This window comes from Chrysemys picta, chromosome 7 (genome assembly GCF_011386835.1).
Source record: "Chrysemys picta bellii isolate R12L10 chromosome 7, ASM1138683v2, whole genome shotgun sequence".
NCBI classification, from domain to species: domain Eukaryota; kingdom Metazoa; phylum Chordata; order Testudines; family Emydidae; genus Chrysemys; species Chrysemys picta.
In genome coordinates, this window is record NC_088797.1 from 99,319,424 (window position 1) to 99,346,397 (window position 26,974).

A 26,974-nucleotide genomic window follows, 5' to 3' on the forward strand; every position below is an offset into this window, starting at 1 on the left:
CTAACATGAGCTATTGGTTGCCTGCCTCCTCCTAGCACAGGGCATTTATTCCTCAGGAATTACACTGATAGCACCTTTTGGGCTCTTCTGATTTTACAGGAGATTTGGGATGAGTGCTAGAGGAATGGTTTTGGGGAGGTGAGTACCCAGCCTCCCACCCTCTTGCTAGGGATAAAATGGGATCTTCCCACCAATTTTAAACCCCTCTTTCTGTGGCCTGCCCTCAATAGATGCCTGAGTCTGTTCAAAGGCATCAGCCAAAAAAGCCATCTCATCCACAGTCTTTACATCTTTGTCCCATAGACACTGCTTTACATCAGCCTTACATAGGCTCAAGAAATGCTCTTGAGCAACAAGATCAAGCATTCCTTCAAAACTTGCCACCTCTTTACCCCTCACCCATTTTCCCAACAAATCTTTCATTTTGTTTACATATTCCCCATTATTCATCCCAATATCTCTTTTAAGATTCCTAAATTTAATTCTATATGTTTCGGGGGTAATCTGAAAACTTTGCAAAACAGTATTTTTAAATTTACAATAGTTTACAGCATCTTCAATAGGCATTCCATTAAATACATTTTGAGCTTTACCAGTTAATTTCACAATCGGGGTAGGAACTCTCTTATCATCAGGGATTTCATGTATTACACACAGCCTTTCAAAGGTAGTCAGATATTCAGCAATATCACCCTCCTCACTGTATGCAGGACATAAGTGTTCCCACTTGTGGATTTTTGGAGTGATGGGAGTTGTTGGAGTTCGGGGCCTCTGGTTCTGCTTCTCTAGCAGGTCCAGCTGGTGTTTTCTCTCTCTTTCTTCCTGCTCTCTTTCTCTTGCTTTTTCTTCCATAGCCCTTCTGTGTGCGGCCTCCTCTTCTTTGAGCTTCATTTCTGCCTGACATATTTGAAACTTGCGGTCCTTTGCCTTCTCTGCCGCTTCCAGTCTGGCCAGCTCTAATTTTGTAGCTGTCTCACTGGTAGTCATTTTTCTGCTTTCTTATGCTTATTTCCCTCACCCAAAATAAACAAAACAGAAAATAACAAAACTTTGACCTCCTCCTGACTGTTCTTAGCCACTGCACTTAAGACTCACTTAAAATCACAAATATCAGTGCTCAAAGGGTGAACTCCACTTGGAGTAACAAGCCGTACATACACCCTGCTCGCTGCGCCACTGTGCTGTTCCCCTGGTTTTATCTGGACCAGTGATCTGCTAGGTCACGCCAATCCTCGACTCTGGGAGCCAGCCTTACCCTGTGCAACTGAATGACACTAGCCGATATCTTTAGTCCCAGACACAACCCTAGGAACCTCCATCTTGCAGTGTTCAGTTATGCCTGCTAGACGCTGGAAGCTTATACGAGTTCATCAATTTAACAAAGAAATTTATATGTACCAGGCTTGTTATCCCAAGGGGAGTCTCTGACATGCTTCAAATCAAATCTGCTTTAGGTAGGATAAACAAACAAATGCATTAACTACAAAAGACAGATTTTAAGTGATTATAAGTCAAAGCACAATAAGTCAGATTTGGTGAAATGAAATAAAAGCAAAATGCATTCTAAGCTGATCTTAACACTTTCAGTGCCCTTACAAACTTAGATGCTTCTCACCATAGGCTGGCTGGCTGCCCTCAGCCAGGCTCTCCCATTTGATTGGAGCTTCAATTGCTTGGTGGTGGTGTCTGTATATGGATGTGGAAGAGAGAGAGCATGGCAAAGGTCTCTCCCTTTATCGTGTTCTTTCTTCCCTCTTGGCTTTGCCACCCCGCCCCTTCAGAGTCAGGTGAGCATTACCGCATCATAGTCCCAAACTGACCAAGGGAAGGGGAGTGACTCACTTGAGAATCCAATAGATCCTTTGCTGCTGCCTAGGCCAGTGTCCTTTGTTCCCATGAGGCTGGGCTGGGTTTGTCCCATACATGCCCTGATGAGGTGTGAATTGCCCCTCTGCTCCTGGAGAGTCTTGCCTGGGCTTGTTTTAAGCCATGAGGACACATTTTCAGCCTCATAACTATATACATGAAATTACAACCTATAACATTACTATAACAACAATGTTCAGTTCATCATGAGCCTTCTTAAGATATCCAACATGACAAACTTTGCATTGGATACCACACAATCATATTATAAGGATGAACATGGGGGTGCACGGCGTTCCCCCGAGGTACTGAGCATCACAATAAGTTATTTACAATAGTAGCAGATTTCTTAGGGAAAAATATTCTTTCAGCAATTATGAGTCACAAAATGGAACAGAAGTAAACATTTTACAGCCTTTAAAATTAGTATGACTATAGCAAATCATTACTGAATCAGCAAATCACTTAAGCACATGCTAAACCTTAAGGCAATGGGACTTAAGCACATATATAAGAGGTTTGCTGAATTGGGGCCTAAAGTGTTAAATTCAATATTCCTTTATTTTTTTGCAAGAGTAATATACAAGAGAGCTCCCTATATAAAGTAAGCTAAAGAAACTACATGCCTTTTGGGAGAGATCTTCAGAGAGCTTTTTGCACAATGAGTGTAAAGATTTTGTATCATCCTCTTCTTCCTCCTTCCACTCATCCCAGTTATAGCACTGGAAAGCACCGTCACATTTCCCACCAGTAGCATTTTCAAGCACTGCCAGCAAACGTTCACCATAGCCATTTAATGGAGCAATCTAAATGGAAGGTAGGTTTTAATAGGCAATTCTATTTATTTTTCATAAAAAAATTAGTAATGAAGTAAAGAGCATTTATAAGAAAATTCACGTATTTTATTACAGCCATATAACAAAAAAGTGTCACTAGGCATACTTTTTTCACACTAATTTTACTCAGAAAGATAAGGGTCCTAATAATAGCGTTTACTTATATACCATAAGTACATTTGATTTAATTGACATTTTACTTAAAGCTTTCACCAAAATAACAAGTTAGAACAAGTTACCTTGGAAGAAATAAAGTCTTGTAGCATGCACAAAAGATCAGTTTTTATTGCAAAGTCTACAATATAACAGTCTTCAATCCAAGCCTGCAGAATGTAGAAACTCCGGTTGTATATTTTGATAAGCAGAGAGGTGGGATCCCCATTTGCACTGGTAATATGAGAAAGGCAGTGAGTGCACTGAAACTGTCATTTTAGTCTAATCTTAAAAAGAGGTTGAGAGAGAAGTGCAAGAATTTTCTGCCAGTGGTATTACTTAAACAAACAAACAACCCCAAGTCTCCCTTTCTCTGGCATCTACACCTCTAGAGGAACAAAAGTTTCATTTATAAAAATGTCCCAATACCCAGCTACTTACTGAGGTAAAACCCCCATTGAAGTCAATAGTAATTCAGAGTGGAAATAGGAAGAAAACATATTGCCCAGTACAGAACTTACTCTATTTTCACGATGTTCCACTCTTATGCCTGGTCTACACCTAACACTTAAGTCGACCTACCTACATCACTCAAAGCTGTGAAAAATGTTGTGCCCTGTGCAATGTAGTTAGGTTGAACTAAGCGCCACTGCAGATACAGCTTGGTTGATGGAAGATTTACTATTGTGATAGAAAAACCCCTTCTGTCGATGTAGAAAATGTCTGTGCCTCTGCAACGCTTGCAGTGCAGACATTCCTTTATTCACAAGAAAATATTTTTTTTAATAAAAGAAACAAAATTCAACTCAATTAGGTTGAGTATTTTAGAAATACTTCTTTCACATTGGGGAGAAAAGTCTCTAGCACTTTGACAGTTTTGTTCACAGAAACTTACTGTACCTGGATAAAGTGCTGCTGATTATATCAAGAAGAAACTTCAACAATTCTTCTTGTGTGCAGAAATAACGAAATGTGTAGAGGAACTGCTGTACATAACCTTCTAAAAATGCATTTCTGTGGGATACAAGAAAAAAACTTCAGATAAGCAATGATATTCTAAACATTAAACTAATTATTTGACTTTTCAAAATCTGAAAATTTCCAAATTAACCATCTCAATTTCCACATTCCTATTTTTTAATTTAATTTTTATATGATATATTCGGTGGTTTTAGAATGATTAAAAAAGCTGCTACTCTAATTTGTACTGCTTGAAGGATCTTATTTTCTTGTTCAAGTACTGATATTTTCTGTCTGGTGCAGTCAGGATGATAGAGAGGCAGGCAGGGGAGCTGGCAAGAAACCAGACTGGTTTCCACTGGAATTCTGCATGGGGCTCATCAACATTTTAATTTCCTGTGGAACATTTCACCTCTGTCAAAAAAACAGTTTGTGATGGAACTGTTCTTCTGGAAAGTTTCCAGCTTGATCTAGTTACAACTGAAATATTCTTATTTTTCATATTTTTATTTCTTAAGAACCAGTAACTTCAATTCCTGAACTTCATTTTCTTTATTAAAAACTTTAGCTCCTTTATCGTTAAAATATTATGTGTACCATGGCTAGAAGAAAACTCTAGAAACAATATGCTGGACAATGCTACTGAAATCAGCTAAAACTCTTACTCCTGGTGGAATTCTGCACCAAAAAATTAAAAATTATGTGCAGAATATTTTAAAATTCTGCAAAATTCTGCATATTTTATTTGTCAATACAATGCAATATAATCACTCCAATTTCAATTATTCTGGTAATTTATTTCAAAATACCCAGCAACAATACAGACAACAGCAAAAAAGATGCCTCAAAGAAACATCTACAACAACCCAGTTCCAGTTGGGGGGGATATTGGAGGGGGCTGTGTGGGGCCTCCAGAGCCCAGACACCTGCACTCCCATCCCCCCAGAGCCCAGCCATGGAGCAGCCTCCATCCCAGACACCAGCTCCTCCCCCAACCCCCCAGAGCCCAGCCACGGGGCAGCCCTGAGCCCAGACACCAGACCCCTCTCCCCACAGAGCCCAGCCACAGGGCAGCCCCCAGTCCAGACACCAGCACCCCCAGAGCCTTTACTCCCCACAACTTCTTTACTATCCCACTGGGGGACATGGTGTGGTGAGGCTCCGTCCTTCTTCATCCTTTGCCAGAGCTGGCTGGGTCTCCCAGGCCCTCTCCCTTCCCTGGGAGAACGAGGATCAAAAAGCATGCAGCCTTCAGTCCAGCCAGTGACTGTGAGCTGGGCTCTGCAGAATCCAGCGGCCCGTAGTGAAGGCCAGAAATTCGGGGGCGGGGGGGGGGAAACAGGGAAGTCTGCAAAATTCTGCATTCCGCAGTGGTGCAGAATTCCCCCAGGAGTAAATTCTGTGAGAGAAGCTGATGAAATGCCCAAGTATACTGATATTCATCCAGTGCTGGAGAGGAAAATGGTGATAGTGCCTATTTCTTATGTAGCATTTGTCACTGATAAATCACAAAAGCACTTCACAAAAGGAGATATGCATTATTATCCTCATTTTACAGATGGGGAAAAGGAGTCCTAAAACAAGTCATTGGCAGAACTGGGAATGAAACCCAAGTTTCTCAAGTCCCAATCCAGTGCCATATCCGCTAGACTATGAGCCTCTGATAGTTTTCGGGGGCCAAGACATGAGTTTACATGCCATCATGACCAGGGCCGCTGAGAGCGGGTTCGGGCCCTGGTGAAAAATTTTTTTCGGCCCCCCCAGCAAGGGCGGACCGGCTAAACAGGGCTGACGAGAGTGGGGGGGAAGCCCGGCCCCGGGCCCCCTTCCGGACCACCGGGCCCTAGTAATTTGTACCGGCTTCCCCCTGCCCCCGTCAGCTCTGATCACGACAGTCCATCTGTTCAAACACTACAGCGGTGAAAGTGGTACAGTTACCCTGTTGTAGTATAGATGCTTCTTACGCCAGTGGAGGGAGTATTTCCGTCAATGTAATTAATCCACCTCTGCAAGACGTAGTAGCTATTCAATCTAGCTGCATCTATAGTGGGGGTCGGATCAACTTAACTACGGCATATAGGGTGCAAAATTTTTCACAGCCCTGAGTCATGTAGCTTGGTTGATCTAATTTTTAGGTGCATACTAGGCCTCAGACCCAATTCTAGTGCCTAGTTCAAGAACCTGGGCAGAGTGCCAGGGAGAAATGTGAGGGGAGGAATCATGTTGCCCCCATCACCCATGGCTGGTTTAATATGGTGATGGTGGGGGGGGGGGGGGGCGGGGCGGGGTTGGATCAGGTCTCAGGCCTTCAACCAGGCCCATTATTACCTAGCTTCCTTTTTTGCCATTTGGATGCTGACTACGGCAATTAAATACTATTTTTGCATACCATTAAGTTAATACAAGCAAAGGAGTAGTTATATAATGCTGACAAGCATTATTTATAGAAGCTAGATTTGTATGAATCCTGTATTTTTAAATTGAATTATGTTTTTTTCTACCCTGTAAATTAGGGACTTATAGAATACAGCATACCTGGAGTATAGATATGCCATTAACCCAAGTGGTGTCCCAGCTTGTAGAATCCTTGACCTGTTTTGATTATTATATTGGTGCTTTATCATATTATAGAATATGAGCAATGACGACTCATCCAAAGGGCTGACATCCGACACATCAGTTCTTGTAATGTTAACTACTGTAGGTAGTGCACATGATTCCACACCCCACTGCTCTGCATACATGATCTGTGTGAAGAAGAGTCAAAGCAATGTAAAAGGAAATAATTGAAAAAATTATGAAAATGAAAAATCGGAGGAAAAGTCAATTCAACTTAAAGCCACAATCACATTTAAAATCATTCTTTTTAACAAGACTAGTAAACAGTTACTTGAATTTCAGTCAGTCATTCTTAAAAGTTCTTTGTAAAATTATGACTTTTGTTTAAAACTTTTTAAACTTAATATACTGACTTGAGCATCCAGTTACACGATTATAGACACCTGTATAACAAACAAATAAAAATAAAGTGAATTCAAAGCTGACTTGCCTGTAGATACTTCTTCACCAATTCAAGAAATTGCACCTTGGATTTCGTTTCTTGTAGCTGTCCCCTCAATTTGGGCAACATACTTTTAACCTCAGAACCTTAAGATGTAAAATACATTTAGCACAAAAACACATTTTGATGCAGTTGTGAGACTCATATGAAATGACTAAAGGCGAATCCCTTTATTAGCATATCAGTTGTAATTTTACCTTTGTTTCTTCTCTCTTTCTGCAAAAGCTTCTGGTAGAATTTTATAGTTTTCCTATAATTTTTTGTCTCAATCATTAGTATTTGTTCAAGTTCCTATCAAAAAAGGAAAACATTCTGATTTGAATGTCAAACTATACTACTGGGCAGTTCTGATAAGCAGTTTGATTATATTGAATAAAAAGGTTGGTTCACATAACACAAAAGCAAGAACATCCAACAGATAGGAACAGGAAATTCACCAAGAAAAAACAGTAACACTTATCTTTGCTAGAAGAGAAAGTTACACCAAGCCTCTTTGTACTTTTGTGCAAAGAGGGCTGATCTAAAATTAAAACCGAATATTCAAAAACTACAAAGACCACTGCTTATCATGCTGACTACTATTGTTTCATTGTTTACTTGCACTCTGTCTGTCTGTATCCACTTGTTGTCTCTTGCCTATGACTTAGATTGTAAGCTTTTTGGAGCAGGGACTGTCTTATTGTTTTAAACAGCACTCTGTTTTGTACAGGGGTCTTAGCAATACAAATAGTAAATAATAAAATAAAAATAAACAAAAAAAATTAGATGGCTGCACTCAGCCTTAGAATATGTAGAAACAATGCTCATTAAAAACCAGTGGAAGTTGAATCCATTTATGCCAGATCTAAGTTTTGTTCAAGTTGTTTAGAATATTTTTAAAACAAAGATATAATTCCATCTATTAACCTGCATGCAGCATGTACATTCTTTAAAATACTGGACTTGTGTAATATTACTGAACAGTCCCTATGTGTTTTTGATCTGACACTGAAGTTCAATTTGTGGTTCACTTAAAATCAGTATATAAGATTTTACAGTGGTTAGATTCTGCACCCCAGTGGTATTTACAGAGAGGTGTGCAGGGTTCCAACTTCAACACATTTTTTTGCCTAATGATTTGTGATGTTGTATTCTTCCTTGTGTACAAACAATAAACATACTATCTTTTAAATTAATTTATTACGCACTGGTATATTGTGAACACCCACAGTCTACCACAATTCCGTGAAGGTCAATGAAACAAGATCTATAGCTCAACCTGAGCAAAACTATCCAAATGCTGTAATGCTAGATCAGGGGTGTGCAAACTATGGCCCGGGGGGGGGGGGGGGGCGCATCCAGCCCTTCAGATGTTTTAATCCGGCCCTAGAGCTCCTGCCAGGGAGCGGGGTCCGGGGCTTGCCCCGCTCCGTGCGTGCCGTGGCTCTGCGTGGCTCCCGGAAGCAGCAGCATGTCCCTCTTCCAGCTCCTACGTGGAGCGGCAGGCACGGGGCAACCGTGGCCAATGGGAGCTGCAGGGGGAGTGCCTGCAGATGGGGCAGCGCGCAAAGCCACCTGGTTGTGCCTCTGCGTAGGAGCTGGAGGTGGGACATGCCGCTGCTTCCAGAAGCTGCTTGAGGTAATGACCACCTGGAGCCTGCACCCCTGGCCCCCTCCCGTGCCCAAACCCCATATCCCAGCCCTGATCCCCATCCTGCCCTCCAAACCCCTCGGTCCCAGCCCAGAGCACCGTCCTGCACCCCAGAGCTGCACCCCCAGCTGGAGCCCACACCCCAACCCCCTGCCCCAGCCTAGAGCCCTCTTTGCACCCTGAACTCCTCATTTCTGGCCCCATCCTAAAAGAGCCCTCACCCTTCCCACACCCCAACCCCCAATTTCGTGAGCATTCATGGCCCGCCATACCCAGATGTGGCCCTCGGGCCAAAAAGTTTGCCCACCCCTGTGCTACATGTATTTATGATCTTCATTTTAAAGGGTATGATGTGGTTAATTTCACCATGACTTTTTCTCCTATACATTTTATGCAAAAGGTACCCAGTGATTAGGAACATGGGCCAAATCTTTAAAGCCAGAGTAACTAGCTACATAGTGATTCCTTCCTGGGCAGGGTAGCTGTCTCTAAGACACTCACCACTCTGACTTCCACCCTGCCCCATGTAATGAGCATGTCAGAGAGAAGGGAACATAACTCAATCACTGCTGTACTCCAGCTGTTCCCTAACAGGTATAATGGCTCTTTTTGGATGATTACCAGCTGACATAAAGCATCTGTAAGGCTCCTCCAAGTTAAGCCAAATGGTAGCAGGATTGGGCAAAGTGCAAAAGTGGCACCACCCACAGGCTCTGCACCACACCTCAGCTTTGCCAACCAAGAAGTGGGACCCATGTATTTGCATGCTTTTTGTTTTAAAATTTGTAAACTGCTCAGATAATACCCAATCCAATCTCAGTTACGTAAATGGAAAGACACTCACTGACTTCACCATAATAAAGGTTTGGATCCAAACCCTACCAAAGTCAGTGGAAATCCTTCCTTGGGATTCACTGGGCTTTGGATAAGGCCCAAATTACAGCAATGAGTACGGTATTAAGAGTCCTAGATTGATACGTTACTGAACAGAGATATTAAAGGGGACTCCCGGAAGAACACCACATTCACCTAGTACCAGTAGGATTATCTCAGATTATTAATAAAACATGATAGCTTTGAATTCTCCTAAGAAGTGACATGAAAGAGCACAACTAAAAGTAGAAATTTTATGAGAGAGAGAAAGAGAGATTACTTTTAAAAAGGGGAATAGTAAATACTATAACTTGTTTAATCTAAAATAATTAAGACACTGTGGGTTTTTCTTTGAGACACTGCCTTACATTTCAAAAGTGGTATATTTAGAGGAAATGCTATGGTAAGTACATAAATTAATTTAAATACTGAATAAAAATTACATATGTGTAAGATACAGCATTTCTAAGAATACAATAACTTGTATTCTTCTTGGGTGAAAAAAATCAAACTATAGTTTAATTCAATAAAAGTACCTGATCGACAAAAGAATATGGTCCTTACTTTAATCTAACTAGTCCTTCTTGAAGCAAGAGACCCCTTCAAGCTATTTTTCAGATTTCTGATAGTGACACTAAGTTGCAAGTGCACTAATCCTGCTATTCTTGAGACGAAGCATTTGAATTTAAGCCATTCAAAATCAGAAGCAAAAGGTTTTGAAGCCAAGAGGTGCCCCAGAGGACAAGACTATTAACCACTTGACCTCTCCTAATAGGTCATTATGTGCTTCAGGAAGAGAATGTTAGTTTGACTTAGAGGGATCAAACTACTGAAACTGTACTTACATTGTCGAGGCATAGCTACAAGGATATCCGAAATTCTTCATGCTACCAGGGGAAAATGAAACACTAGAAAGCACTTTAGAATAAGATGAGGAAGAACATGATAGATACATTTTCCATATGTCTAGAACTGTCTTGTAAATGAAAAAAAATGTGTCATTTAATTTGTATACATCTAAGTATAAATATGTTCATGTTTCTTCAAAAAATATAAACTCTTTTGCAATCCTAGTATCTTTCATTGTGTGCAACGATCCTCTTCTAGTATTTGAGAAGAACTTCAAAGCAATAAGAGGAAAAGTAGTAGAATCAAGGGCTTTATTAGCCATTATTTGAAATACATACAGGTTAACTGAAATCCCTGAAAAGTTATATAGGTTTTGTTGGGCTTTGCACTCTGCAAATTTAACAAAAAGTATCTGCCATACTAAGGCCAAGTCTACAGGTTGTTGGGGGGGAGGAATAGCTCAATGGTTTGAGCATTGGCCTGCTCTACCCAGGGTTGTGGGTTCAATCCTTGAGGGGGCCATTTAGGGATTGGGGCAAAAATCTGTCTGGGGATTGGTCCTGCAGGGTCCTCCTGAGGTCCCTTCCAACCCTTATAGTCTATGATTCTATGATATACTGATGCAAGTTTACAGTGTAACTACATTGCTCAGGGGTGTGAAAAATCCCCATCCCTGAGTGACAAAGTTATCCTGGTGTAGGCTGAGCTTTGACAACAGAAGGGCTTTTCCCATAGACATAGCTACCGCCTCTCACAGAGGTGGATTAACTACACTGACAGGAGAAGCTCTTCAGATTCTTAACTTTTACATTATATTAGAATATGATGAGTGTGGCATTTTTTATTTACAATTTTTTTTATGTTATTTGTGTGAAAGATGCTTAACCTGGCTATATTCTATTGACCATTACTTGGATTGTGAAGGGAATTTGATTTAGTGGTGTAGGCATGCATTCAAATACCTCCTCCTCAAGGTGAAATCTGACCTCCAACCTTACTCACCATAAAAATGAAGGCAAATGAGGCAACGGTAGTAGCTCCTACCTCACATACCCGAGGAGAAGGTAGGCATCATTCCCAGATGAATTACAGACCAAGAGAGAAGACTGAATGGGTGGCCTGGCCCATTAAGGTGACTGTTCTAAAAAGAAGTGGTCTGGCAAGAATGCTTATGGGAAAGTCTTATAGAATTTTATAAGAATTAAACCAACAGAGTTCAATAGAGTTCAAACACACCTATAGAAAAGTGACCATTTCCTATTAAATACCACAGGATTTTTCCATAAGTTATTCATATATCACAGTTATGGGCATTATAAGAAATTAAAAATGTGGCATGACACTTCAAAATATGTTATATATGCTATCGTTACAGAGTACACTCCCCAAAAGCAGCGTGGTACAGCTAAACAAAGTCACAGAATAAGAAAAGTACAAGAATATTAAAGTTAGAGCACATTTTTACATTTAATGATCAAAATGGGAACAGTACAAGTGCAATTAGTAGAAAAGAGAAAAATAATTCATAGCAGAAAGAAAAACAATAATTACAATCTGATACATAAAATTTAAAACTTGCAAACCAAAGAGAATCACAAAAAGAAGATCTGCTGAGACATTCATTAGGAAATAAGGATGTTAAAGCATGAAGTGTGACACAGTTTTTCAAAGTGGTGGTTTTTGCACTTGGTCCAAAGCTAATCACTAGTGACCCAGTTATATGAAGTAGAAAGCATTTTAAATGGGACAAGTTCACTGAACGCATTAGACAGCACTCCCGTGAGCAGAGCAAGCAGGATCAGCAAACACGTTGTTCACAGCTAATATATCAAACAAGTGATTGGTAAATAGGTTCACCTTTAATGGGAAAGATTTACTAGAAGTTGAGTTTGAGCAAAAAATCCTATCACTAAGAGGTATGTTTTTGACAAGTATACAAAGATTTAGCTCATTAGCATTAATAGGAGTCACAACTAAATCCCTGTGCACTTAAGCTGAAGATTTATAACTACATATTCATCAGATTCAGAGTGATGGACAAATGGGAAAATAAGTATCTAGCTAATTTATGAATTTGAAAATTACCTGATTAAATAAAAAAAAGAACAAGTGCCTAAGTGAAAGAAAGTTGATGACCAGTACACAATCACTGTCAGAAAAAGAAAAAATGACTTGATGTTTGGAAACTACAGGATAATTTAAGAAAACTTCTGATCTTGAACAAATAACTGGGATAAATAGCAATCAGTTCAAATGAAGCAGATGAATAACAGATAATGCCACTGCCACTATTTTAGCTGACACTAAGGCCTTGGCTACACTTACCCGCTAGTTCGGCGGCTGGCAATCGAACTTCTGGGTTCGACTTATCGCGTCTAGTCTGGACGCGATAAGTCGAACCCGGAAGTGCTCGCCGTCGACTGCGGTACTCCAGCTCAGCGAGAGGAGTACCGCGGAGTCGACGGGGGAGCCTGCCTGCCGAGTGTGGACCAAGGTAAGTTCGAACTAAGGTACTTCAAACTTCAGCTACGTTATTCACGTAGCTGAAGTTGCGTGCCTTAGTTCGAATTAGGGGGGTAGTGTAGACCTGGCCTAACATTTTATCCAGTTGGGTCTAGTATAGAAGTAAAAACCAAGATAAAGAACCTGTTCAGTTCGTGCATGGAGAAACCACATTTACACCTATTTTTCATCAAGACCTTTTTAAGAACAGCCATACTGGGATAGACTAAATGGTCCAACTAGCCCTATACCCAGTCTTCCAACAGTGGCCAGTGCCAGAAGTTTCAAAGAGAATGAATAGAACAGGGCACTTATCAAGTAACACAGCCCCTGTTGTCCAGTCCCAGCCTCTGGCAGTCAGAGGCTAGGGATACCCAGATCATAGGGGTTGTGTCCCTGACTATCTTGGCTAATAGCCATTGATGGACCTGTATCAGAGGGGTAGCCATGTTAGTCTGGATCTGTAAAAAGCAAGAGAGAGTCCTGTGGCACCTTTAAGACTAACAGATGTATTGGAGCATAAGCTTTCGTGGGTGAATGCCCACTTCGTCGGATGAAGTGGGCATTCACCCACGAAAGCTTATGCTCCAAAACATCTGTTAGTCTTAAAGGTGCCACAGGACTCTCTATTGATGGACCTATCCTCCATGAACTTATCTAATTCTTTTTTGAACCCAGTTATGCTTTTGGCCTTCACAAGATCACTCAGGCAACGAGTTCCAGAGGTTGACTGTGAATTGTGTGAAGTAGTACTTCCTTATGTTTATTTTAAACCTGCTGCCTATTAATTATATTGAGTAACCCTTGATTCTTGTGGTATGTGAAGGCGTAAATAACACTTCCCTATTCAGTTTCCCCACATCACTCATGATTTTATAGACCTCTATCATATCCCTCTTTAGCAGTCTCTTTTCCAAGTTGAACAGTCCCAGTCTTTTTAATCTCTCTTCATACGGAAGCTGTTTCAGACCCCTAAACATTTTTGTTGTCCTTCTCTGTACCTTTTCTAATTTTAATGAATCTTTTTTTAGATGGGGCAACCAAAACTGCATTCAGTATTCAAGGGGTGGGCATACCCACAGATTTATACAGTGGTATTATATTTTGTCTTACCTAGCCCTTTCCTAATGGTTCTAACATTGTTAACTTTTTTACCGCTGCTGCACCTTCAGCAGATGTTTTCGGAAAACTAACTATAATGATTCCAAGATCTCTTTCTTGAGCGGTAACAGCTAATTCAGACCCCATTATTTTGTAAGTATAGCTGCGAATATGTTTTCTAATGTGCATTACTTTGCATTTATCAACACTGAATTTCATCTGTCATTTTGTTGCCCATTCACTCTGTTTTGTGAGATCCCGTTGTAGCACTTCAGTCAGCTTTGGACTTAGCGATCTTGAGTAATTTTGTATCATCTACTAATTTTACCACCTCACTCTTCATAACCTTTCCCAGATCGTTTCTGAATATGTTGAATAGCACAGGTCCCACTACAGAAACAGGGGACCCTGCTATTTGCTTCTCCCCATTGTGAAAACTGACCATTTATACCTATCCTTTGCTTCCTTTAACCAGTTTCTGATCCATGAGAAACCTTCCCTCACATGCCATGATTCCTTACTTTGCTCAAGATCCACTGGTGTGGGACCTTGTCAAAGGTTTTTTGAAAGTTCAAGTACACTATATCAACTGGATATAGTTGTCCACATGCCAAAAACATTGTCGCGGGTGGTTCTGGGTACATCCTCCCCCTCCCTCTGGGAAAGCAACGGTAGACAACCGTTTCGCGCCTTTTTTCCAGGGGGTGAACAGTGCAGAAGCCATACCATGGCAAGCATGGAGCCCACTCAGCTCAAGACAGCAGTCATGAACATTGTAAACACCTCGCGCATTATCGTGCTATTATGCTGAACCAGAACATGCAAAACCAGGCGAGGAGGAGTCGGCGACTGCAGCGCGGAGACGAGAGTGATGAGGACATGGACACAGAATTCTCTCAAACCACGGGCCCCGGCGCTTTGGAGATCATGTTGTTAATGGGGCAGGTTCTAGCCGTGGAACACCGATTCTGGGCCCGGGAAACAAGCACAGACTGGTAGGACCGCATAGTGTTGCAGGTGTGCAGGGCTGGCTCCAGGCACCAGCACACCAAGCATGTGCTAACTGCAGGGAAGGATTTCTTTTCAGCCACAGGTAAACAGCCCAGTAGGAACGGCCACTTCTGTCCCCTTCATTAAATTCCCATATTTCAACCAGGTTACCATGAACGGTATCACTCTCCTGAGGATAACACAGCGAGATAAAGAACGGATGTTGCTTGAATGCCAGCAAACACCGGGACCATATGCTACCAGGCTTTGTCATGCAATGATACCAGATTACTTGCTACTAGCATGGCGTGGTCGAGTGTCCTACCATGGAGGACGGAATAAGGCTGCACTGCCCAGAAACCTTCTGCAAAGGCTTTTGGAATACCTCCAGGAGAGCTTCATGGAGATGTCCCTGGAGGATTTCCGCTCCATCCCTAGACAGGTTAACAAACTTTTCCAGTAGCTGTACTGGCTGCGAATGCATCCCAAGTCCTCAAGGCAAATTAATCATTAAAAAACGCTTGCTTTTAAACCATGTTTTATATTTACAAAGGTACACTCACCAGAGGTCCCTTCCATGGCTTCATGGTCTGGGATAACACCTTGGGAGAAAAAGGTCTGCTGAGAAAAAGGTCCTGGCTGTTGGGGAGAACGGAGTGTTGTGTGCTCGCCGCAAGCTCATCCTCCTCCTCCTCCTCTTTCCCGTCCGCAGAATCCTCAGGCATGGCTGAGATTACCCCCTCCTCAGAATCCACGGTCAGAGGTGGGGTAGTGGTGGCAGCCCACCCCCTAGAATTGCATGCAGCTCAGCGTAGAAGCGGCACGTCTGCGGCTCTGTCCTGGACCTTCCGTTTGCTTATTTGGTTTTCTGTTAGGCTTGTCTGAGCTCCTTAACTTCCATGCGGCACTGATATGAGTCCCTATTGTGGCCTCTCTCCATCATGCCCTTGGAGATTTTTTCAAATGTTTTGGCATTTCGTCTTTTGGAACGTAGTTCTGCTAGCACTGAATCCTCTCCCCATGTAGCGATCAGATCCAGTACCTCCCGTACGGTCCATGCTGGTGCTCTTTTTCGATTCTCAGACTGCATGGCTACCTGTGCTGATAAGCTCTGTGTGGTCACCTGTGCTCTCCACGCTGGGCAAACAGGAAATGAAATTCAAAAGTTCGTGGGGCTTTTCCTGTCTACAGGGCCAGTGCATCCGAGTTCAGATTGCAGTCCAGAGTGGTCACAATGGTGCACTGTGGGATAGTTCCCGGAGGCCAATACCGTCGAATTTCGTCCACACTAACCCTAATTCGAACTGGCAACGTTGATTTCGGCACTACTCCCCTCGTCGGAGAGGAGTACAGAAATCGATTTGAAGAGCCCTTTATGTCGAAGTAAATGGCTTCGTTGTGTGGATGGGTGCAGGGTTAATTCGATTTAACGCTGCTAAATTCGAACTAAACTCGTAGTGTAGACCAGGCCTCAGTGATATCAGTAGGTAGTGGGTAACCTCACTGCAGGCTAAACAGTCTTTCACTGCAGCATTGTCCCACATACAGCAGCTAGACTTGGTTATCAGTGATTTCAGCTCTAGTGATTACTTAACAGAACAAAGACTCTCAACTGAGTCTAATCAGCCCTATCTTTAAACAGGGGTGAAGGAGAGATTCAAATGGCTTCTAGGACTCTTTAGGCAGAGCCCTCACCACCAGATTTAGTTCAAGCAAATATTATGGTGTTTTTAAAACAGTTTCCATGCAACTTGCAGACATTTCACTCTTGACATTGTTCCTTTTAGTTTCCATTTAACTAGTGTCTTCACTTTTGTGTAGTTCTCCTTTTCAATTTAAGTGCTACTGTGGTGGGTTTCTTTGGTATTTCCCCCCCACCGGGATGTTAAATTTAATTACATTAGGTTTGCTGTTACTGAGTGGTTCAGCCATACTCACACCTTTTGGACCAGATCCTGTGCTCCATTTAGGAGTAAATCAAGAATTGCCTCTCCCCTTGTGGGTTTCAGAACTAGCTGCTCCAAGAAGCAGTAATTAATAGTGTCTAGAAATTTGCTCTCTGAATCCCATCCTGAGGGGACACCTACCCAGTCAATAAGGGAACAGTTGAAATCCCCCATTATCACTGGGTTTTCTATTTTTGTAGCCTCTCTAATCTCCTTGAGAATTTCACAATCACCATCCTGGTCAACTAGTCAGTTGTATATTCTACTGCTATGCTCTTATTATTCAAGCATCAAATTTCTATCCATGGAGACCCTATGGTACAGTTTGATTCATTTAAGATTTTTCCTATATTTCACTCTAGGTTTTCTTTCACATATAGTGCCACTCCCTGACCAGCATGACCTACTCTGTCATTCCCATATATTTTGTATCCTGGTATTACTGTGTCCCATCATCAACCTTCCACAAAGTTTCTGTGATGCCTATTATATCAATATCCTCATTTAATACTAGGCACACAAGTTCACTCATCTTAGTATTTAGATTTCTAGAGAGACAAGGTGGGCGAAGTAATGTCTTTTACTTCAACAGACCAACTTCTGTTGATGAAAGAGACAAGCCTTCAAGCTACACAGAGCTCTTCTTCGGGTCTAGGAAAGGGATTCAAAGTGTCACAGCACAATACAAGGTAGAACAGATTATTTAGCATAAATAGTTAACTCATGGTAACACAATGGTTCTCAAACTGTGAGGCGTGCCCCTTGCGGGGGGTGGGGGGTCACATAGGAATGTTCAGGACATGCCTCCACAGGGGGTGGGGAGGGAACACCACACTTCCAGCATTTTAGCTCATCACTAGTAAGTTACACCCATTTTGCACACATGCTTAATGCCAAATTGCACTATGTTTCCCCCACTTACACCTATTGCCTAAACAACATGTCCTCCATGTGTAATTTACACCAATGTTTAAACCAAAGGATCTGGCCCTAAAATTTTCAGATGATACAAATAAAGTTTTTTGCTGTGTTGAAATAAAATGGTACTGTAGATAACATTAAAATGAAGAATTTAACCCCAATCCTGCTCCTAATAGGGCAGACTGTTAAGAAGCAGGGCACAAACCTCTGGATTTTAAGTCAACAGCAAAATCCACACTGACTACAATAGGGAAGGATTGGCTCCTTTGTCAGTAGCTGATACTGAAATTAAAATTATGCTATGTTGTTACACAATTGCTTTTGTTACATTATCTTTCTCCTGTCTGTTAATAAAAGGTAAAGGATGGGAGATGCAAGTGTTGGATAGCTTTACACATTTGCAATTGACTGATTCAGGGCTAAGTATCACACACTCCAGAATACCGATATAACTCACAAAAATGTAAAAAGAAACAGAGGAAGTCTAATTTAATATTTTACATATATAAAACAAACTCTGTAGCAGTTTCAGAAACTTTATCTACAAGGACTCTAATGGTTAATTTTCTGACACTGATGTTTCTCACGGTGTACATGGAAAGTCAGCATTTTAGGAAAGAGCCTTCTCTATACTGTAGCAAATTTTAAAGATTGAAATTAATAATTTTATATTTAGAACCAACTTTTTAGATCCTTATTTTGCAACCTTTGGAAGATGCCAGGCTTTACAGAAAGTCAATGCAACAGCAACAATCAATCATTCTGCTGGCACACTACAGCATGGCATTAGGGGGGAAAAAAGGCACTAGACTGAAAGCTGCTCAAGGTTTTAATCCAATATCCTGTTGTGTATTAATAACAAAACATTTAAAAAATAGAAAAAATAGCAAGACAGCAAAGATTCAAATGGAGTCTTTTTAATAATTAATCTAAGATTCTATACTTTTAAAAACATATTAGAGATCTTCTGTACATAAATATTACCTGACAGGATGTATTGTCTTAAACTATACATGCATTACTTAGAAAATGGATTTTTCTTTTGCAGTGCATTCAAAGGGTATTTATATTGCACAAGAAGTGAATAGAACGTACACTAGAACTCAATTTGACCCCGTATCTATCACAACACATCACGTTACATTATTCCTTATTTGGAAAAGTCCACATTGAGTTATTTTTTTTTAAATTATTTACAAATTGACTTTAGATATTATACAGGACTTTCATTGTAACATACTGAGTGTTTCTATTATCTGAAATTCATTATCTTACCCCTGCTTATACATTTAGATCTAGTCTACACTACAAAGTTAGTGTAGAAAAGCCATGTGGTTTGGGGGATTTTTAAAAAGGTGAGAAAATTATGGGATAGGGATGGCATTATGGGATAGAGAAAGTTGCTTGATGGGAACTTGACACTCAGCTCCCAGAGTTCCCTGCGCAGCTCATTTCTACCCTGTACACATTGTAAAAATCCCCCCCAAACTCATTGTGACAGAGGGTGGCGCCTGGCACACAGAGATACCTACCCATGGGACACTGCACTTTGGATTGGTACAAGCACACGTGTTGAGTACACAAAGCGCCGACGCAAGCCACTGAGCATGCATGTGCACAAGCAATATACGAACTTTATGCCAATGTAACTTCCGTCAAGCAAAGTTGGCAGTGTAGACATGGCCCAAACATATAATAGTTCCCAATGCAGATCTCATTTGCACCAGCTGGACATCCATGTAACTCTACTGAGTCAACAGAGCAAGATCACAATCAGGCTCACTTCTGTCCACAAAGACTTTTGAAGCCACTTAAAATTAATATAAGTACCAATATAATGCACAGATCCGCAGTGAGATCAGCATGTGCATTTCCGATGCATTTGCTCAACTTTAAACTGTACCTACACCCGGTACATGATGTTTGTTATACTTTTCACAAGATACATGGAGTATAACAGAGTTAAAAAAAGAATGTCTTAGACACCAAAGTATCACTCTCTGTAAGGTTTCAGAGTAGCAGCTGTGTTAGTCTGTATCCGCAAAAAGAACAGGAGTACTTGTGGCACCTTAGGAGACTAACAAATTTATTAGAGCATAAGCTTTCGTGGACTACAGCCCACTTCTTCGGATGCATATGCATCCGAAGCTTATGCTCTAATAAATTTGTTAGTCTCTAAGGTGCCACAAGTACTCCTGTTCTTTTTACTCTCTGTAAGGATTCCCCACAAAACTAACTTCTTCCTCCCATATTCTTTTCTAACTCATGATAAATGTTACCACACACATTATAAGGAAAATGCAAGTTAGAAGGTGTTTGTGTAAGTCTACCAGTTATGCAGGTAGTGCAAACAGCAGCAACATACACTAATATGCACTAATTTTCCAAGTAAAATCAAAAGGGACACGCTCAAAATTACTTTAAATCTTGCTTCATTTATATTGTACTCCAGCAAGTTATATAAAATAATAATAATAATAAAAATAATTTTTTATTAATAATAAAACCACCTCCGAAGAGCAGAGATCATATCTTTTTGGATCAAATTAAATGACTTAATAATCTATAAAATCACAGAAAAAAAAAAGTGGATGTCGGAGTAGGGTAGGGGTGGGGGGGAAAAAAAAAATCAATCACTGGAGATACTCAAGAAAACTCCTTACAATTTTGCAGTCAGGAAGTAGTCCTTTGAGCAATGGAGATTATGTAATCCTTTTCTTCTTCTTTTTGTACCTGATATGCCCAAGCAGTATTTAACTGACCATATATAATTCTATGCCCCTATAGAATTCTATGCCCACATTGCTAGATTGACAGCCTTGAAGAAGTCTGCTCTCTTTTTCGACACACAACAATCATAGGTCAAGTTTCCCATGCTGCTTCACTAATGTACCTGCACCTTGACATGAGGGGTAAGGAGGACAACTGAACCTGCATACTCATCCAATCCTTAACCCTCCTGCCGAGACTGCAAACAAAGGTGTCAATAGCAATGAACTGGAATGAGATTATTATTTGTTTCACATACACCAAACCATCAATGAGAGTGGATCAAGTGGTATTTCAACTAATTACTTGGAAGCAAAAGGGTCTACATCTGTTATTTCTGATTACTTAGTTGCACTTCATTATATTTATTTAGAAATATATTGACAGACCCAATAGATTGTTCACGGTGGACAGAACACAGATAAATCAGACAGTAAGATTAATAGCACTTTCTAGACAGGTAGACCCATTTTCAGACCACAGAGTATGTCTTCACTGATGAGTTTACTAGAATTGTCTATATTTGAATTACTCCTCTCAAGCGAAAGTGGCCACACAGCAAAATAACACTCAAGTTGCTCTATCCACAATGGTACCTCAATCACTCCTGTGTGTCGCTAAGACTTCTGGGGGCATATCCCATGGTTTTGTGCTGCAATAAGCAAAGTTTCTCTGTGAATTCTTTCCAAGTGAATTGTGTGTAGGAGAGCTAGTCTGGTCCTTTCTGGGCACAGGAAGGCATTGTGGGAAAGCAATGAAGGAGCAGCAGGATTCAAGCAGAGTTAGTTTGCATCCACACTACAGAATGGTTGTGTCAGCAGGTGATAAGTTATGTTAACTCGAGGGTTAGCCTATACCTCAGAGGGGCCAGCCAACTCGAGTTAAAAGCACCATGACACTTGAATAAATATCTTTTGATATGAAAGTAACTTGGGTTAAGGACAAAAACTCAAGTTAAAACTTGAGTTAACTTTTCAGTGAAGACAAGCCCTCAATCCCTAGGTGTCAGGGATGCTACTCGTAAAACTAGGTCGCAAGCCATTTAGGGAAGCCTGTGTTAACACAAAGACCCCGTAACCCATTCCATATTAAAGGCATCCCTGCTTTGAGGGTCAGAGCTTTCAGCGTGGCATTAATTTATGTACGTACATCGTCCTCCCCTCCCTCCGGTACAACTCCCTTTAAACAACCAAGCTATTATACCATTTATATAATAATGCAGCATTTTGGATTACGATTTAAGAATCAACAAGAGGCAAAGACTTCAATGGGCCGATGCAATTTCATTGTGTTCATAAAATCATATGGCAAGGGTGGAGAGCCACACTATACTACAACTTATACCTGAGACCTATAAACCTTTACAATTTATTTTTCCTTGTCTCAAAGAGAATAGATTCTTGTATAACCAAACGGAGATCCAGGGTCTACCAATGATTGGACATTAATGACTCAAGACACTTAGGCCCAATTCAGACCTGCTGTAAGCAGGATAAAGGATTGTATGTTAATTTAACATTGAGGAAAAAGAGGACCATCACCTCCTGGTTTTTATTGTTAAATATCCCACCTTTATCAATAAGCATTACAATACATCTTGAATTTTCATAAATCAAAGTACTTACCACTCTTTTCGAATCTATATTTTGTGACTCATTTACTTCCTGCTTTCCAAGTTTTTTCATATAATTATAAACATCTGAACTAAAGCATTCACCCCCGTAGAATGCACTGCTCCAACCAGGACTACAACTTTGAAAGTCCGTTGAGCTGGGGGAGACAGGGTAATTATTTTCAGAAGTTTCCTCTTCTTGTTCTCTATTCTCTTCTACGAAGTCAGGACTGAGACAATCATTACTTTGTAAACAACTTCCACCCTTTTCTGTTCTTAATATAACCTTCTGCAGCCTCAATTCTTTTTCAAAATTATCTAGTGGAAGCTCATCCAAGTCCATTTCAGCCAATGATACATCTGTAGTGGGCATTGCCTTGGTGTCAGAGGCCATCTGTCTCTCTTTCCCTTTTAAAGAGAACCAAGAAACAAACAGTCATACATAGGAGCATATCTAAATTTCGGTTTATTTTTTTAGATTTAAATGCCAGGCATATGAAAAGCAGTTGTCAAGCCACCTATGCCCTGTAACTGTGGCACTGTCAGTTGTCATGGCAACCACGACCAGATATCTTGGTAATCCAAGGGTACTAGCACTTTGCTGGCAAATAGAGTGACAAAAAACAGGTGACCCATAAGTTTAAAGGGCATAAGACTAACATTATGTAACTACACTTTTAAATGCCCAAGGTCAAAAATATTGTCAAACTATTAAACCACACTTCAAGAGTTTCTGTAAAATGCAATAAAGATGCACGCTGAACATGTACAGCAGCTCTAAAATACATAGGCTGGGATAGAGGCTGCACACAAAAATAAATGTGGGTCATAAACATATGCACCCATTAGTAAATAAGTGCTTAGCTTTTATATAATGCTTTTTAATCTACACGTCTCAAAGCTCTTTACAAAGGACACAGAGGCCATACATAGCAGGCCAAGTCCTCAGCTAGAGCCAAACTGCACACAGAGCAAGTTGACAAAAGGGATTTGGGGGCAGCAAACTTACTTTAGCACTCAGCTGGTCTTACTGATGTTGGACACAGGACCAATCCCCTAAACTGTGTTGGACCTTTTCTATCTTACAACAGCTGTTAACAGCCCCAAGAGACTGAAATGACAGTCAATGATTGGTCACACTCCTCTTCCCTACTACAGGGCAGCATAGAAGAGACGTGGGATAAGAGCCTTTATGTCAACATTATGTCCACCAGAGGGTCTCCTGGGCCCACATATGCCCGAATAATCCTCCAAGGCCCAGATATGCCAGCTTTAGAGCCAAATGGCACTGTATGAAAACCTGGCCCAGCGTACATCTTTCATACTGGCTCAGAATGAATGTTAACGTGTTTATGACACCATGCAAGTGTGAACTTATACTTTAATCTTTGTCATTAAAGACGACTGACAGCAGAGTTTAAAACACTCTGTTAATCATACCCAACCAACCTTTGGCCAAGCAGGAAAATCACTACAGTTTGGAAATGGATTAGTTTGTGGGTGCTTTGCAATCCCAGTGTGCAGTTGCACACCGTGTTTGGAAGAACAGACATTTAGGAGTTCTGAAATCTGGGAGGTTTCCCAACTTGAGACCATGAAGAATGGATTTTGTGGGAGTGAGGCTCTGGCTTCTGCAGCAGGCCAACATTCTCTCAAAAAGTCAATTCAGTGAATCCATGTGCTGAAGACAGTCACCTGACCTGCAGAAATGGATGTCTGACTCCAGAAAACAGTTCCATAATCATCTGAGTTGAGGACACCTCCCTTAGCTGACATTAGTAATAGACCCATAGGCTCTGGTGCACCCAGGTCACAGCTTGACCATATTTTGGCTGGGCCAATCCTGAGTGGCGCTGCAACCCCATATGCCAGGTCACAACACCACTGACTCAAATTTAGCACACCCGCCCCTCTGTCATGGTGGGGGGAAGGGGTGTCGCAGTGCCACTCAGACCTGCCATTGTGGTCCTGGGTGCCAAGTCACAATGCCACGAACTCAAATCTGGAGCCACTGGGTATAGGAACTCATGGAATTGGGGACTGGGGTCAGGCTCCTGATGGGGACACCTGAGAAGGGGAAGAGGAGGGTCAGATGTGGGGCAAATCTATGCCCCCAAACATACTTTAAATGGTGCTCCATAGTCCATGGACCCTCTGTGGGTCAGACCACAGAAGAAGGCACGTGATACACACACACACACACACACACACACACACACACACACACACACACACACACACACACACACACACACACACAGTGTATGTAATCATCAACATCTGTAGCTCCTCTCTAATTTACACATTTGCTTTCTAACTGGTATTTTCATCAATGTGGCCCTTTACCCAAAGTGTAAAAAATGGTCATTTTAAGTCTGACATATTAGGTAGTGCTGGTTATAAATTATACACAAAAACCCCTACATTTCTTGTAAAAAGGTTGTTTTTTTGTTTTGTGTTTTTAAACTGAAAGGTTCCACTTATTTTACTATTCAGTACAACACGTTTAATTTTGATAGGCCATGCTGAGCAGACAAGGCAATAACAGGATCAGAGACTTTAGAGAAGAATCAGCGTTAGTTCACCTCTCAGTTAACCCTCAATGGCTGCACTAGCCCGTAAGGAATTACAAGCATTTACTAAGGCTCTCAGCTCTCCCTGGAACTAAACTTGACACACAGAGTTGAACTGATTCAGTGAAACTGTTCTAACTCATAGTAACAGATTCCCTCCCCCATCAAAGCACACCACTAGAACACCTATTAAAAAAACAAGCATATAAGCACGTATAGTAATTGGGACTTCAAGAGTTTTTCAACATTCATAACATGCTTCAGTAAGTAATGAAATTAAATTTGGTAACCCGCTAAATGACATTTGGTGTGATGTAGGCTAGATATTGTAGACAAGAGCCCTGCAGGGTGTCACCATATAGTAACACATTTTCAGATACTTTGTAGTTTGCTTTGTCACAAGTTCAGAGGCAAGTGTTGTCCTGCAGGCACTCTATAAACACCAATCCCTACAGGCTGTCGCCCTTGGTGGGGTCCCAACTCACACAAACACCTAATAACATAAGTTCTTCTCTCACCCTTTGTCGGTTTGCTGCTGACCAAAAAACTGTCAGATGTCTTCAAACTGTGGAACATGCTGCCACCTTTTGATCCATCTGTTTCAGTTACGCTGAAAATAAAATGGGACAAGGAACAATTAACATTTCATATTCTTAAATATTGATGGCAGGAAAAGCTTAAAAATAAAAATGAGATCTTACAGATCAAACCATTGTGTGTGCTAGAACTTTGTCACATTTATCTACTGCATGATGTATATCTATGTATTTTTTAGGTTTTATTTTATAAAGAAAATCTTCAAAGGCTTTACGGACATTAAAATACACTGGGTAAGGTGCAGTAATTATCTTAGTACCAATTGTGCTGCACAATGGTTAACAGAATCCCAAGAACATCAGATTGTGTTTAAACAAAGTACTACACTAAATGGCAAACTGTCTCAATGCAGTCCTCCACGCACGATTCAGTCAGCATCATAGTGTCATGCTTTGGGCAGCAGTCTGACTCCAAGCCATTCCTATTTAGGATAACCATGATTCTGAGATGAATTAAACATGGTATTGTTAAAACTAAACAAAAAACAAACCACACATTCTGCTTCCCATCTTCCAGTATATTTTCTACCTTATACCCTGTAGGTGTGGCTGTTTTTATTCATTTTAACCTCCAACACACACCCCCTTCAGTTCTTACTATATTTTTCTTCTTTCTTCTATGCGTATTCTCTATACTCTATCAGGGTTCTATTCTTTTGCTTACTGTTTCTTTTTCTCACTGTACCACTAGTACTCACTCTCCTTTTCCAAACTGCACCTTTCTGTCTCGCCCAACAAGGTTTGAAAGACAGACTTGGCAGGTCCACTTTTATCTGCCCTCCTGCCTTCCTCTATTCGTCTGCCTCCCCACTCTCTTCCCCGCTCCAGTTTGTCTTCTACAGCAACTTAATACATTGGTGGGATCATCTGCATGCCTTTCAGCAATTCAGCTAGGAGAGAATTTCTATTTTGCTACCTGTTGAACTGCTAAGGCATGGCCAATGAATGGTTGGACCAGCTGCCTAGCAGTTATAGGAGGCACAGAAATGAGATCATCTGAGGAATATAGTGAAAACTAGGATATCAGAATGGTTATATGAAATAGGAAAAATTCCAGTAAGCTAGGACATGTCATCACCCTATCCACAAGGGAGGATCTTACCATACATTTCAATTATGAAATCTCCTAAAATGTATTGGAAAAGGTATCACTACTCACAGGAGTGCCTAAACCATTAATTCGGAATTGCCATGCTCTGCAGCTGAAGGTCTTTTATTGGAAATGCAGTATCTTAGGAAGAGGTTATAGACAGTTCTTCACTGAGATCCAAAATTTGAGTTTATCTTTTTCTATTGGGTGAAGGGGATGATGCTTGTTCTGTTTTCCTTCCTCTTTCAAAGCCTTACACATCACTCATCACTTCATGCTGAGGACGACTGATTCAGATACCTCAAGAATCCACTCACAATGGATCAGTATGCTGCCTCCACAACATTCAAGGCTGGGATTTTCAAAGCACCATGGGAATTTGGAATGCAATTCCTACTGATTTTCAATGGTTTCTGGGTGCATAGCTACCTTAGATGCCTTTGAAAATCCTAGCCAAAGCAGACAATCAGACCCGCATGTCTTATAGACCTCAACTCTGGATGCCTTCAAATCCTCTCTCTCTCTGAGCCAAGGCCTTTCAGAACTAAAGTCTTTCAAGGATGCAAGGTTCTAGAGTCCAGCTATAAAGGTATGTAAACTTCCTGATCAAATGTCCAATCCATAGGCATGGAACACAAAAAACCCA

At 41.0% G+C, this 26,974-nt stretch overlaps 1 protein-coding gene across 21 annotated transcripts in view; it reads right to left on the reverse strand.

Annotated features, from left to right (window-relative positions):
- KNDC1 (kinase non-catalytic C-lobe domain containing 1) overlaps nt 1-26,974 on the reverse strand; it is a 111,974-nt gene that overhangs the window by 16,325 nt on the left and 68,675 nt on the right. For 18 of the 21 annotated variants that reach the window (XM_042856773.2, XM_042856776.2, XM_042856774.2 and 15 more), the window contains 8 exons: nt 25,161-25,252; nt 22,083-22,477; nt 7,074-7,167; nt 6,865-6,962; nt 6,351-6,562; nt 3,756-3,869; nt 2,942-3,089; nt 2,493-2,672 (listed from right to left, as the gene is read on the reverse strand). In XM_042856773.2, the coding sequence (XP_042712707.2) occupies nt 2,493-2,672; nt 2,942-3,089; nt 3,756-3,869; nt 6,351-6,562; nt 6,865-6,962; nt 7,074-7,167; nt 22,083-22,477; nt 25,161-25,252 (1,333 nt within the window). Of the gene's footprint in view, nt 1-1,615; nt 1,687-2,492; nt 2,673-2,941; nt 3,090-3,755; nt 3,870-6,350; nt 6,563-6,864; nt 6,963-7,073; nt 7,168-22,082; nt 22,478-25,160; nt 25,253-26,974 lie in introns of all 21 variants that reach the window. The other 3 variants (XR_010589280.1, XR_010589281.1, XM_042856775.2) reach the window with 3 other exon arrangements.